This window comes from Staurois parvus, unplaced genomic scaffold (assembly GCF_062004578.1).
Source record: "Staurois parvus isolate SC_StPar_1 unplaced genomic scaffold, SC_StPar_1.0 ptg000254l, whole genome shotgun sequence".
NCBI lineage: Eukaryota > Metazoa > Chordata > Amphibia > Anura > Ranidae > Staurois > Staurois parvus.
Window position 1 is genome coordinate 384,806 of NW_028318050.1, and position 15,664 is coordinate 400,469.

Here is a 15,664-nt window from a genome sequence, read left to right on the forward strand (position 1 = left end):
TGCTCATACCGCTGATAATGCTGATAAATGAAACTCTACATAAAAACAAGACATCTTTCAATTCTTAGGCCCCTTTCACAAGAGACGGAATCCAAAAAGGCAATGGGCCCAATGGGACTTCTCTTTTCAACTACACTGCTCAAAAACACTTTTCAATCAGAGTCTAGCATCAAATAAATGAAACTCTTGGGATATTAATCTGCTCAGTTAAGTCGCAGAGGGGGTTGTTAATCAGTTTCAGCTGCTTTGGTGTTAATGACATTAACAGCAGGTGCAACAATGAGACAACCCCCAAAACAGGAAAGGTTTTACATGTGGAGGCCACTGACATTTTTGCCCTACTCATCTTTTCTGACTGTTTTTCACTAGTTTTGCATTTGGCTAGGGTCAGTGTCACTACTGGTAGCAAGAGGCCATACCTGGACCCTACAGAGGTTGCACAAGCAGCCCAACTCCTCCAGGATGGCACATCAATACGTGTCATTGCCAGAAGGTTTGCTGCATCTCCCAGCACAGTCTCAAGAGCATGGAGGAGATTCCATGAGACAGACAGCTACTTTAGGAGAGCTGGACAGGGCCATAGAAGGTCCTCAACCCATCAGCAGGACCCGTATCTGCTCCTTCGAGCAAGGTGGAACAGGATGAGCCCTGCCAGAGCCCTACAAAATGACCCCCAGCAGGCCACTGGTCTGAATGTCAAACAATCAGAAACAGACTTCATGAGGGTGGCCTGAGGGCCCGACGTCCTCTAGTGGGCCCTGTGCTCACTGCCCGGCACCATAGAGCTTGATTGGCATTTGCCATTGAACACCAGAATTGGCAGGTCCACCACTGGCACCCTGTGCTTTTCACAGATGAGAGCTGGTTCACCCTGAGCACATGTGACAGACGTGAAAGGGTCTGGAGAAGCCGTGGAGAATGTTATGCTGCCTGTAACATCTTTCAACATGACTGTTTTGGTGGTGGGTCAGTGATGGTCTGGGGAGGCCTATCCATGGAGGGACACACAGACCTCTACAGGCTAGACAATGGCACCCTGACTGCCATTAGGTATCGGGATGAAACCCTTGGACCCATTGTCAGACCCTACACTGGTGCAGTGGGTCCTGGGTTCCTCCTGGTGCACAACAATGCCCAGTCTCATCTGGTGAGAGTATGCAGGCAGTTCTTGGAGGATGAAGGAATTGATACCATTGAATTGCCCCCACGCTCGCCAGACCTAAATCCAATAGAACACCTCTAGGATATCATGTTTCAGGCCATCCAACGCTGCCAGGTTGCACCTCAGACTGTCTAAGAGCTCAGTGATGCCCTGGTCCAGATCTGGGAGGAAATAACCCAGAACACCATCCGTTGTCTCATTAGGAGCACACCCCAATGTTGTACATTCAATATAGTGGTAAATCCATAATATACACAAAACTAAGCAAACAAACAATAATAATCAGACTCTACTGGCACAAAAAGGAACACATTATTTGCAGTGCTGCTTTAGGAACTCATAGCACTGCTCTGCTCTGCTGTCCTCTCCATTGCTTGTGACACGGAGTGCAGAGCAGTGTTGTCAGTTCCCTTCAGTGAAAGTTGAAGTAGACTCCCACCGGATACGTGTATCTACAGGTGGGCTTATAATAAAACTTACCTGTAGGTACGAGGAATATCTCCTAAACATGCACCATTTAGAAGATATTCAGAGTCCCTGCAGGCGATGATGTCACTGGTGCATGCGCTCTGAAGGAACGGCATACCTTTGCCATACCTGAGATACTTGTGCGCAGGACCGGGATTGACATCATCGTGGATCATCCAATCAAGCAGCCAGAGCCTGGGAACCCAGAAGGAGACTGGGCGAAGATGGAAGCCTGTCAGCTGTGACAGCGTGCCACTCAAGGGCTTCGTTCTAAGGTAAGTCTTTCATAATGTGCTAGTATGCAATGCATACTAGCACATTATGACATTATTTTGCAGCAGATTTTTTTTTGTTTTGCAGTTTACTACCACTTTAAGTGCTGAACAGTGTGGAAAACTACAGACATGCTGCATAATTGCACACAGCTCTGCATCACACCTGCATTTTGGAGTGAACAAGGCATAAAAGACACAGTTTTTTTTCTATGTGTCATGCAGAGATCTGTAACAATATCATTTATATTTTACCAAATAAAGGTTTTGCAGTATATTGTACTTGTGTTCACTAAAATTAATTAAAGTGTGTTTTTCCCAAAAAATTGTGTTTGAAAAGCCATTGCACAAATATGAAGTGACAAAAAAATGCAACGCTTAACATTTTATTCTCCAGGGTCTTTGCTTAAAATTATATAATGTTTCAGGGTTCTAAATAATTTTCTAGCAAAAGTGCTGATTTTAAATGTTTGTGAGAACTGTCTTAATTGGTCGGGGGATAAAGGGATTAAAATAAATAAAAAAAAATCTATTCTGATTTGGAAGAACAGTGTATTCTGGAAATTATATGGCCAAAATTATGTGAACCCACCCTCTCCAAATGATGAAGGTCAGGTGTTTTCAGTAAAGGGTCCTGTTAATGCTACAGAAAGATATAGATATGTTAGATAATTGGACTCATCTAACTTTGGTAACAGTTTGGAGAAGACCCTTTTCTGTTCCAGCATGACTGTGTCCTTGTGTACCAAGCCAGCTCTGTGGTTTGACCAGTGAGGTGTGGAGGAACTTCAGCCTCATTGAACACATCCTCCATACTTCTCCCATGACTGGTGCACTTCACAGCAGATTTCTTTGATGCAAAATGGACAGAAACCCTGATTTACATACAGTAGGTGTCCACTAGAATTTTTCATTCTTCACCTATGAAATACATTACAGTTAAGATAAACTTTCTGAAAAGTTCACCACAAAACAAAGAAACACAAAATATATTTTTTTCATCTTGTGTCATGAGGCTGCGGTGAGATCTCGGCAGTGTAATGAGACCCAAGAGGGACATGGCTGGAGATCTCAGGAGGCTTCTGAATGTTTTTATACATGTGAGATGGTGCAGGGTGGGGGAGAACCTGTGTGCCCTCTTTACCTGACACTCCCATCTCCTCTATAGATCTGGCTGAAGGAACCCGACCAACACAAGATCTGATAACAAAACATCTATAGGACACATTGTATCTGTGTAGAACAGGAATATTGGCTGTTCTTTACATGAATATTCTTCTACAAGGTGGTCAATGTTTCCTGACCATTATACAGTGTGGTAATGCCAGATATTCCTCATCTCCATTCCCTGTATTCCCATACACAGACCCCCATCCATCATCAGTAAACGATTCTGAATATACAGGTGAGTGGTTACCAGAGGCGGACTGACCATTTGGAAACTCGGGCACTGCCCGAGGGCCCGGGGTCAGAAGGGGGCCCCAAGAGATGCCCCTGGTACCTTTTACATAGGCTTTTTTGAGTTTGGGCAAGGACACAGGGGTCCCATGATCCCCTATTGCCCGGGGGCCCCAGGAGTTATCAGTCTACCCCGGTTGGTTACAGTGTGTCTTCTCACACTTTCCTGGTATATTCTGCTCTGTTCTCACATCAGTTTGGGATGGTGAAAGAGAATTCCAAACATCTGATGACTCCAGTCTGTGCATTCCTCAGAAAAGGGGCCCAGTAATGATGAGATGTTCTGGGGTTCAATTTTTCCTCTACGAGTCATAAAATGATTCACACCCAATTTTACACCCCTGACCATTGCTGCTATTCCTTCTTATCATTTTACAGATCTCTACATATTATTATACAGGATTAATATAGCGCCAGCAGTTTGTGCAATGCGTTACAATATAAAGGTAGACAGTACAGTTAAGCCACAACTCAATACAAAAGTGCTACATGGGCCGTGCTTACAATATAAAGGTAATCAGAACACTTTCCTGGTATATTCTGCTCTGCTCCCACATCCATGGTGAAAGAAAATTCCGAAAATCTGATGATTTCAGTCTGTGTATTTCTCAGAAAAGGGGCCCAGTAATAATAGGATGTTCTAGGGTTCCATTTTTACTATACAAGACATAAAAGCAATTACACCCAACTTCACACCAACCCCCCTGATCATTGCTGCTATTCCTTATTTTTTTCCATATTTTTACATACAGTACTAGCCCTTTACATGATGGAAATATTTCATGGAGGAAATGTTAAAAAATACAGAATTGATACAATGTTTTGTTGAAGGTCCAGCGTCATTGGATGAAATGCTCTGACACTGAAACCCTTACACTCTTAAATTGATTAACCTCTTGCCGCCCATTAACAGTGCATTTACTGCTTGTGAGCAGCACAACCTGGCACCTTGAACTTACTCGTACATTGTGGTGAACCTCCTGTTTTTCCTGGTGATTAGACACCACGAGTTTGTCAGCGGGTTGCAGCCATTTATTTTGGTTGTATACCAGGTGATGGTGGCCAATCATAGCACAAGCCTCTGTGTTGTTTGTAAACATAACATACAGAATCTGTCCGAATTCTTCCTCCATGAGCTCTTTTCATTTAGGGAGAAAAGCCAGCCATATTCTGTGTGAGTAAAAGCAGCACATATACAGTACACTTGCATACACTTGTTAGGCACATTTTACTGTTGGTGGCTCTCCACAGTTAATCCTTTGATTGCCCTGTGGCCTTAGTACAGTATTGGTGTACAGTATTGTCAAGGATCACTGTGTTAGTGTCAGTCAGTTAGTGTCCCTCCCAGCCAGTGTCAGTTAGAGCCAGTCCCCAAAAACACAAAGCTAGCAGGATCAGCCCAGATCACAGCCAGCACTCGCGTTTATCCTCCCCAACAAATGAAGTGTCAGTATTTTTTTCTGATGACTTCTACCTCTGAAAAGTTTTCTGCAAAACAGCAGTGTTAGCAAATTCAGGACTGATCTCTGCTAGCACTAGCAGTTTATTTTATTTCCAGTGCCTAAGCAGCCCCTGATTGCTAGCCAGGAGTTGCTACTAGGTACCTGTAAAGCTAGTGTTTAAAAAAGGTACTCTAGTGAAGAGGCTTACAGGATTTTGAGCATGACAGGATAAGGAGGGGAGGCCTCACTGTCAGTATCAGGCTCAGAATATGAACTTGTAGAAAACAGCATAACCCTGACAGCTAGCTCAGACAATGATGAAGGGGTCCCTGCTAAAACCAGATATACCCAACCCCATGTTGCTGAAACATTTTCATTTTCTTTCTTCATTTTCAAAGACTTTGTGGCAACAAATGAGATCTGCAAAATACTCACCATGCATATTAGCAAATATAAGTTCCAAAAGGGGGTCATATGGGAGGTGTTTTTAATATTATGACATTTTAGATTCTCCAAAATTGTGATAGGTAGTCAGGAAATCAAATGTCTAAGTTATGCCCTGTGAAAGCCTGAAGGTGGTCAATGGAGATTGGGCCCCTGTATGTAGCTAAGCCCCCAAATAGTCTCATATGTGTGGTATACCAACACTCTGGAGAAGTAGCAGAATGTGTTTTGGGGTGTAATGCCATGTATACATATGATATGTATTAGAAATATCTCATTAAATTGGCAACTTTGTGTTAGAAAAATATTTTTTTCATTTTCCGAAAACTTGTGGCAAAAAATAAGATCTTTCAAAAGCTTAGCATGCCTCTCAGAAAATACTTTGGGATGTATACTTTGCAAAAAGGGGTAATTTGGGGGGTGTTTATACTGTCCTTGCATTTTAAGGCCTTCGGAAATGTGATAGGCAGTCAGGAAATCCAATGTTTAATTAACTCCCCTTGAAAGCCTGAAGGTGATCACTGGATTTTGGGCACCTGTATGTGGCTAGCCTGCTAAAAAGTCTCTCACATGAGGTATCCCCAAACTTCGGAGAAGTAGCAGAATGTGTTTTGGGGTGTAATTCACATATAACCATGGCATGAGTGAGAAATATCTCAGTACTCAGTAAAGTGACAACTTTGTGTAAAAAAAAAGAATTTCCCAAAAGTTTGGCAAAAACTAAAATCTTCCATGGTCTTAACATGCCTCTCAGCAAATACCTTTGGATGTCTACTTTCCAAAAAAGGGTCATTTAGGGGGGTATTTGGACTTCCCTGACATTTTAGTACCTCACAAAATGTGAGTCAGAAAGTCAGAGCTGCTTAGAAGCTGCATTAATTCCAGTATATATACCATTGTTTGTAGACGTTATAACTTTCAAACAAATGAATTAATATACACTTATTGCTATTTTTTTTTACCAAAGAATACACCTCGGCCTAAATGTATGAATAAATTTGATTTTATTAGACATGTTTTATAACAGAATTAATAAAATACATTTTTGTAAAAACAAATTTCAGTCATTTTTATTTATATAATAAATACATGAAAAACCCAGGGGTGATCAATTACCACCAAAATAAAGCCCTATTTGTTTGAAGTAAATTATATAAATATACTTTGGGTACAGTGTTGTATGACCAATCAATCACCTCTTAAAATAGCACAGTGCTGAATAGCAAAAAATAGTCAGGTCATGAAGGGGATAGAAGGTCAAGTGGCTAAAGAGCTCAGAATAAGACATACTGTAAATAGATGATATGAGGGGGGCTGACTTATCACACTACGACTTGGATGAATGGAGACTGTTTAGTTCCATTCACATATGTAAATTGTTCCATCAATTACAACCAGGGGCGGACTGACAACTCATGGGGCCCCCGGGTAATAGGGGATCATGGGGCCCCTGTGTCCTTGCCCAAACGCAAAAAAGCCTATGAAAAAGGTACCAGGGGCATCTCATGGGGCCCCCTACTGATCCCGGGCCTTCGGGCAGTGCCCGAGTTTCAAAATGGTCAGTCCGCCCCTGATTACAACATGATCACACTGTGTGAAGTTATCATGGTATGACTTTGAACTGATTATGAACCATTCATTTGTACTGGGCTCTGGACCATTGCATGCATTGAAACATATAGGAACTGTTGTTAAATGTTTTTGGTTGTTGAATTTTCACGTGTTAACATCTGTGAGTAATTAAAACAAAATTCAAGCTGCAGTATGGTTGTACTTGCATATGTAAAAAGCTCTAAAAATAAATAAAAATTAATATTTTAATACTTTTTCCAGGATTTTTGAAATTCATCTAAAGTGCAACATTTGAAAAAAATTTGCTTATTGTCTTAGTATGAATTGTCTTCTACAGTCAAGTGGCCAGTGTCTTCTCCATGGCAATTTCTTCCTGAATTCTCATATTACCATTCCCTTTCTTAGTGAATTATTTGGTTCTGATGGGAAATCAAACTTCTCAGTCTGAATTCATTTTGCTTGGCCTGTCAGACCTCACGGATTCTCAGATCCCTGTATTACTGCTGATCCTCCTCACCTATGTGGTGACACTGGTTGGGAATCTTCTCATCATTTCCCTGGTGGTCACACACTCCCATCTGCAGACCCCCATGTACTTTCTTCTGGGAAACCTCTCGGTGTTAGACATCCTCAATTCCTCTATTTCTTCATCTCTTCTGTCTTTTGACATCTTTACTGGAAACACACTGATTTCATACCCAACTTGTATCAACCAGGTCTTCTTCTTCACCTGGTTTCTCAGCACTGAGTCCTGTATACTGGAGATAATGTCCTATGATCGCTATGTTGCCATCTGTCATCCTTTGCGTTATAGAACCATGATGAGAATTCACTTGTGTGTCCAGGTGGCATTCATCTTTTGGGTCTTCAGATTTGTTTTTTCATTGTTGCACACGCTTTGTGCACTAAGACTGGCCTTTCCTGACCCCACCACCATCCCAAGCTTATTCTGCGAATTATATCAGCTGATTCAGCTGTCATGTTCTGACACATCCCTCAACTACTTACTTTTATTATTTGATGTTGTAAGTTTTGCAGTCACTGGCTTTTTCATTACTTTCCTTTCCTATGTCTACATATTCAAAACCATCCTGAAAATTAAACTGAAGGATGGAAGACAGAAAGCTTACTCCACCTGCAGTTCTCACCTCGCTGTGGTCTTCATTTTTTACGGGACTGCTTTTTTCAACTACTTTCACCCCAAAACTAAGGATTTTCTGGTAGGCAGATTGATATCTATATTTTACACAGTTCTCACCCCTCTCCTAAACCCGATTATTTACAGCCTGAGAAACAGTGAACTGAAAAGGACTCTTCAGAAATGTATATCTAGATTAGACTCCATGAACTCTATATACACTATGAACTGTGGTAGGAAATCTGCCAAATAAAATTGCTAATTTCAGAACTACTTGTATTTTTACCTGATTTTCTGGGTTTTTATTTTAGTGAGGTGAAATTTGTAATTCCAATGAACACTCACTTTAAAGTGTATGTTTCCCCAAATAATAATATTTGAGATATGTCTCTGTGTTATCATGTACTTTTCAGGGAGAGTATTTGTCACAAGGAAAAGAAAGGCATTTGCCTTGGGTGGCAATTTTAAGGGGGGCGGCACCACCCACTGGAAGAAGGGTTATTCTGCACCAATTCCTGTGTGTTGGTCGTGTCAGGGAGGGTCTGAGGGGCACCGGGGCTGGGTGGCAGGTGGAAGAGCAGAGTGAAGGGAGCCGGGGAGAAAGGCTGTGAGACTCCAGGAAGGGAGCTGGGATTCCTAGGGCAGCACAAAACATAAATAAACTACTTGTATGAAAAAATAGTCTGTTCTCTTTGTATTGCTTTGGATTTGCCAGTGATCCTGCCAAAACTGTTTTCCTATTTTACTATGACCATGCCAGGAACAGAAGCAGGTCTGAATCATATAGCAGATAGCAGGTTAGGTTGCTGGGTTCTCCTGAAATAGGTATCCCCCAGTTGGGAGGATGGGATTTATTACAGACAAGTAGGCAGAGGCCTGCCAAAGAACAGGTTAGGGTTGATCTACTGAAGCTGGAGAGTGCAAAATCTGGTGCAGAACTACATAAAAACCAGTCAGCGTCCAGGTTTTTCTTTGTCAAAGCTTAATTGAACAGGGTAAAGTTAGAAGCTGATTGGCTCCCATGCACAGCTGCACCACATTTTGCACTCTCCCTTTTTAGTAAATCAACCCCATTGAGCTGATGAGCTTGAGATGGCAATAGCTGTATTTGCGTCTATTGACATTTGCAAAAGATTGTCACTTGAGGTGAGAATTGTGTCTGAATTCCTCATCCATGAATTAATTGCCTCAATAACCCCCTGGCCATAGATGGGTCAGTTTTTGTTGTTCATCCAGGGGTTGAAGAAAAAACCTGAACCAATTCCCTCATCCATTCATTTGAGGTGGATGGGGGAATCCTCCCACAGCAGGAAGACTTCCTCTCCATCAGAATACATAGATCAGTGCTGCAGGCTACAGCCTGCAATGCTGATCTAGAAGAAATTTTCTAGCAGGGTGGTTGTGCAAAAGTTGATCTGTAAATTGACTTGTGTACATGCACAGTACTCATGCATGGATCGAAATTTGGCTGGTCTCTGCTGAAGCACCCACATTTCAATCAACCTATGGGCAGCTGAACTCTGGTCTCCTATTGCTTACCATGACCTTTCCCACTAAAGTGTAAAAATGTTTGTTTTTTCTGTTAAAATGTATAAATCATTGCTCGTGATTGTAACTTTTCATATAAATATGTGGGTTTAAGAACCATTTTTTCAAAGTGTATAAAGCCTGAAGAAGGGATCTGGGCTGGAGATCCTCCATCTTTAAAGTGGTAATAAACTATGCAAGGTCACTTCTACCTACAGGCCAGCTTATAATGATAACATCACCGTTTAGGACATATTCACTATTACTGCAGCCAGTGATGTCCCTGGTGCATGTGCACTGCATTCTGAATGGATGGCATGTGCCACGAACGTCTGTGACTCCCATGTGCTGGAGTGACGCCATAGTGGCTAAGCCATTCAAATGGCCAGAGCTTGTGAACCCACAAGGAAGTCCGGGTGAAGATGGAAGTCCTGGCAGTGGTGACAGCACACCTCTGGAGGGCTTTGTTTTAAGGTAAGTCTTTCATAATGGATGCATATTAGCCCATTATGACATTAAATTGCAGGGGACCGACTTTTTTGTATTTTTTATTACCGCTTTAATTACTTAGCCAATAAAGGGTATCCCCTAGACTCCAAACTTTCTGTAATAATTGCTAGCTAACGTGGTGAAACACTCTACCATACTTGTTTAAAAAAAAGAATTGCACTGTTGCCAATATGTGTTTTCCTCTTGTTTGTTGAATAATGCATATTCAGAAAATTGGTGGAATATCTCTTGTGAAGGAATGGTAAAACTGTTCTTTTCTTATGACCTTTTATTAATAAATATTTTGGCAGTGGAGCTGCATGGTCAGGGGATTCACCCATTACACTATATAACAGATATTATTATTCTCTTTGGCTTTTTTTCATGTCGTCACTTTACATTATTGCCCTCATGGAGTGGACTTAATGGATTATCTATTACATTTCTTTTTTTTTTTTTTCAAAATATTTTTTTAGTAGAAAATAAAGTATAGCAGTATACATACAAATACGGATCACAGTCCGAACATAGACACATCATGTAGCATCCCATTACGCAGACGGGTCATGGGTTTATACAAAAGTACACAGCTGGTCGAAATATATCCTTAATGGAAGTGTATATGGCACACCAGTAGATACAAAGAGTATAGTAGATAAATCAAAATGGGTATAAGGATTACAGTCTTATGTACTGGTGAGCCCTTATTTCGGCCGAATGTGACGTGTTGGGTATTGCTAGCACATGATGACTTATATGACAAAATTTGTGTGTCCATTTTGGGAGCGGTTGAGCCATGTGAAATCAGGCACATTTGTATAAGAGATAAAATGCCATATTTGTTGGGATTTGGGAGGCTTACCCTCCCTGGCGGTATTCCCGAGTGTAGCTCGGGGTAAGGTTTCAGTACCACAAGCGGTAACCCCCCCCGAGCTACACTCGGGAATACCATGCGGCGCTGCTCCACGATCCCTGTATCACTTACCTTGTCCTGCGCTCCCACGATGTCCCCCCTGCAGTGTCCCCGACAATGTAATCCGGCGGATGCCGGCATCTGTCATCTGGGTTCCGTTCCCTGTGAGCGTCGGGACGTGCGGGGGACGGAACGGCGGGAAATTCAAAAATGACAAAAAGTGACATTCACATAAATCACATAGTATTCCATTACTGTATCAAACCATTTCACATACATTGTGTCCCGAGTGCTTTGTCCTGCGCCCTGCCTGCATTTTTACTGTTCTTATTGCCTGGAAACTGAGAAACGTCCATGGCGTCCAAAAAGCGTCACTTTAGGTCAAAAGCGGTTTTAGACCGGCTAGAGAACAGCGATAGTAAATCAGAACCACTTGCAGAATTGAGTGATAATGATCCGTGGGGGAAATTCCTCATCAGACAATGAAAACGATTCTGCGACTGAGCTCAGCGATGTGCGAACTTGGCGCTCTATTTCACATTTCAGTGTTTTTGGTTTGATTATATTATTAAATTAAATTTATTATTATTATATTATTATTTTTATGATTATTTATTAAATTATAATTTATGATTTAGTGTTTAAAATTTTATCATACCCGGGATGTTTACTAGACTCTTGTTCGGACAGATTTCAGTGAGTTATTCCTAAAAATTACAGCCCTACAATAAAAAAAAAAACATATTTCCATGCAAAATAATGGTACCGCTTTCAGCACCAAAAATCTGAAATAATCATACCGCCAGGGAGGTTAAGATAAAGAAAAGTCAGAAAAGAGAATAGCTAGAGAGAAAGATGGCAATGTAACGTGAGGTAGTAGGGGGGGGGGGGGGAGAAAAAAAAAGGGTGTGTCTAGGGGGAATGGGTAGGGAGGAAAGAGAATGTTAAAGTGGGTAGTTATGGATAGAATCAGTCATATAATTTTGTATGGTGGGATGCAATACATGCAGGATCGGTCCAAAGGGCAGCGCGTGAATCAAGAATCCAAGACGCAGGCCACGATGCCGATTACATTTCATTTACTTTGTGTTATCCCTTTGTATCTAGCGCTGCACTTTGCTTTTTATATAAACAGAATTGTTAACATTATTTTTATAACTACCATAGTTACAAAACAAGGAAATATTGGTCACTTAAATGTTAATATTTAACAAAATGATATTTAGAAAAAATAAGAATATGTCCTTATAAACAGTAGAACATGGATCTACATTAACAGTTTGGTTTTTTTTTTGCTTTGTTAATTGTGATATTATTATAATGAAACAGCATCTATTCCATTGGGCTGAAGGTCCCAATTCCCAACAATTATTCCCTTGCTACAGCAGAGCAAGCAAAAAAGATATTACTTTTCATTGAATAAAAGCCATATTATTACTATATTTAAATTTAATGATGTATTTGTTGTCTAAGTCCAAGAGGAATCCCTGCTGACATAATTTTCTTTTCTAGTGAATAGAGACAACAACAAAAAAGAACTCTTTAATGCTTTCATTACTGACCACGTACAGAGTATTGTCCATTTGTTCTTGTACTGGAAAGAAAAATGAAAGAAAATCTATTTTTTTTAAAGACGTAGATGGCTTAGAACCTTAGTTGTGTATATACTGCTATCTGTGACACGGACAGTGATTCATCCTCTCACTTTCTGTCTTACTGGCTGCTATCAAAAGAACAGAAATGAATAGAAGGTTTAGAAGTAAGAAATTCTAAACCTTCCCTACTTTGTTATAAAATAATAAATTGACAGACAGGGGCAGACTGACAACTCATGGGGCCCCCGGGCAATAGGGGATCATGGGGCCCCTGTGTCCTTGCCCAAACTCAAAGAAGCTTATGAAAAAGGTAACAGGGGCATCTCATGGGGCCCCCTACTGACCCCGGGCCCTCAGGCAGTGTCCGAGTTTCCAAATGGTCAGTCCACCCCTGTTGACAGATTATATAACATGTATTGTAACTAATCGATAAGCAGATACATTTAAATCAACAAAAAAGAATAATAAATAATCAAATATTGGATTTAAATGATTGCCTCTTAATTGCAGATAAATTGTATCTTTGCTGCAGTATTACAGTCCGATCATTTACATTTTTACTTAAATGTCTCATTGTAGAATATTATTTTTGCTGCAAATCTAAGTTGCAAAATGTCAATAAACTCTATCCATATTTCAAAGCATGTTTGTGTGTATCTTGTGGTGATTACATTGTAGATCCAATTCTTTAAAATAATATATATATAGTGAATACCGAACCAAGTATCATTTTGTGGTGTTAAGTCATTTGTATTGAATTTTCTAATGATAACATAAAAAGCAGTAAAATAAATCTCTTGCTGCCAGCAACAAAAGCACCTTCAGCAACAAAACACCCCTCAGCAATGATAAACCCATTCGAGTAATAATACACCCCTACCAGCAACAATAGATCTCCTAGAGGCAAGCAACAACAAACTCCTCCCTCAATAGTAGATCCCTCCCAGCAACAACTGACTCTTCAGCAACAATAGACCCCTCCCTCATTGAGAGATTCTCCCCCTCCCTAGCAATAATAGATTCCCCAACAGCCGGCATCAATAGACCCTCCAGCACACCCTAGCACCCCTTACCATTATATACATTCAAGCCTTTGAATGCACTGAGAATTTTGTATACTAGTTATTGTACAAATGTTTTATACAAATTTTTATTTGAAATCCTAATAATGCATACCCAGATTAGGACTTTGCAGGGGGACTTTATGGACGCTGGTTTGACCCCATTAACCATTAAAAAATTTAAGGTATGTTCTTAAAATGAAAAATTTCAAACAAAATTCTGCTAGTGTATACCCAGTCTAAAGTGGCTGTAAAGGCTAATGCTGTTTATTTACCTTAATACATTTTCTACATTAAGGTAAATAACGTTTTAGGTGCAACTCCCTCCCTGCCTCCCCCAAATAATCTGAATCTGATCTCAATCCAGTGCAGTGCCAGAGTGCAGTGGTGCTGCTCTCTCTCTCCTTCTTCACTGGTTCCATTGGCTACTGCTGCTGTCAATCAAATTCAGTGAGGATGGAGCAGGGGCTGGGCTAAGCTGCACTGTGTGAGTCAATAGACACATACACTTTGGCCTTGAGAAGCAAAAGTGCTATGAGGGCACTCCACAGGGGGGAAAATCCAGGAGTGCCAGCAGGGAATCCAAGAAGAGGAGGATCGGAACTGCTCTATGCAGAACCATTGCCCACAGCAGGTAAGAATAGACGTGTTTTTTGTTTGTTTTTTTTTTACTTCACAATCTCTTTAACCTCCTTGGAGGTATTCCCGAGTGTAGCTCGGGGTAAAGTTTCAGCACCACAAGCGGTAACCCCCCCGAGCTACACTCGGGAATACACTGCAGCGCTGCTCCGGGATCCTTTCTGTACTTACCTTGTCCTGCGCTCCTATGATGTGTCCCCTGCAGCGTCCCCAGCCATCTCCTCCGGCCGATGCCAGCATCTGTCTTCCGGGTTCCGTTCCCTGCGACGTCGGGACGTACGGGGGATGGAACTGGCGGGAAATTAAAAAATGTCAAAAAGTGACATTCACTAAATACACTAAAATCACAGAGTATAACATTCCTGTATCAAACCATTTCACATACATTGTGTCCCGAGTGCTTTGTCCGGCGCCCTGCCTGCATTTTTACTGTTCTTTCTGCCTGGAAACTTAGAAAAGTCCATGGCGTCCAAAAAGCGTCCCTTTAGGTCAGACGCGGTTTTAGACCGGCTAGAGAACAGCGATAGTAAATCAGAACCACTTGCAGAATTGAGTGATAATGATTGGTGGGGGAAATTCCTCATCAGACACTGAAAACGATTCTGCGACTGAGCTCAGCGATGTGCGAACTTGGCGCTCTATTTCACATTTCAGTGTTTTTGGTTTGATTATATTATTGAATTACATTTATTATTATTTTTTATGATTATTTATTAAATTATAATTTATGATTTCGTATTTCAAATTTTATCCTCCCCGGGATGTTTACTAGACTCTTGTTCGGACAGATTTCAGGGAGTTATTCCTAAAAATTACAGGCCTACAATAAAAAAAAAGACATATTTCCATGCAAAAAAATGTACCGCTTTGAGCACAGAAATATGGACATAATCAGAGCAGGGCCCTCTCGAACTCCTCATGTATTGTATTGTCACTGTATTGTCTCATGTTCTGTCCCTCACTATAATGTACAGCGCTGAGGAAACCTTTTAGCGCTATATAAATACTGTATAATAATAATAATAATAATAATAATCAGACCACTAGGGAGGTTAAGAGAACACTGTAAGTACAGATGCACTTGCAATGTTCCCTGCAGCAAATAATTTGGGAAAGAAAATTATAGTTCTGCTTTGAATAATAACACATTGTCTTCTTAGCTCCATGCACCACCCTGATATATTTTGAGAACTGATTTGAATATTGAAATCTTTATGAAAAGCTGGAAATATGAAATAAAATATAAAAACATTGTAAATAATATAAAAAAGCAAAAATCTAAAGGGAGTTGTCTGAGTTGCCCTGCAGTAAGCTGACTTTAGTTTCTGGAATACGGTATATTCTTTATCACAGCGTATGTACGGTAAATGATACCATAAATGTAGATAAGCTTCGGTTTCCAGTATTCCATGTCTCGCCACACCTCGAAGGAGGAATATTGTAGTTTCTCTTCCTGTTCATGCTGGGTGTGTAAGAGGAGAGAT

The 15,664-nt window shown here is 40.8% G+C and overlaps 1 protein-coding gene across 1 annotated transcript; it reads left to right on the forward strand.

The window, feature by feature from the left end:
* Positions 1–7,240: 7,240 nt before the first annotated feature.
* On the forward strand, positions 7,241–8,209 carry LOC149459555 (olfactory receptor 10C1-like). The gene has a single exon (XM_089680962.1). It carries the CDS (start codon positions 7,241–7,243, stop codon positions 8,207–8,209), a length of 969 nt encoding a protein of 322 aa, XP_089537088.1.
* The last annotated feature ends 7,455 nt before the right edge of the window (positions 8,210–15,664 follow it).

Excerpts from the sequence above, each read along its gene's own strand:
- LOC149459555 (XM_089680962.1), top strand. The coding sequence starts at position 7,241 with ATGGGAAATCAAACTTCTCAGTCTGAATTCATTTTGCTTGGCCTGTCA.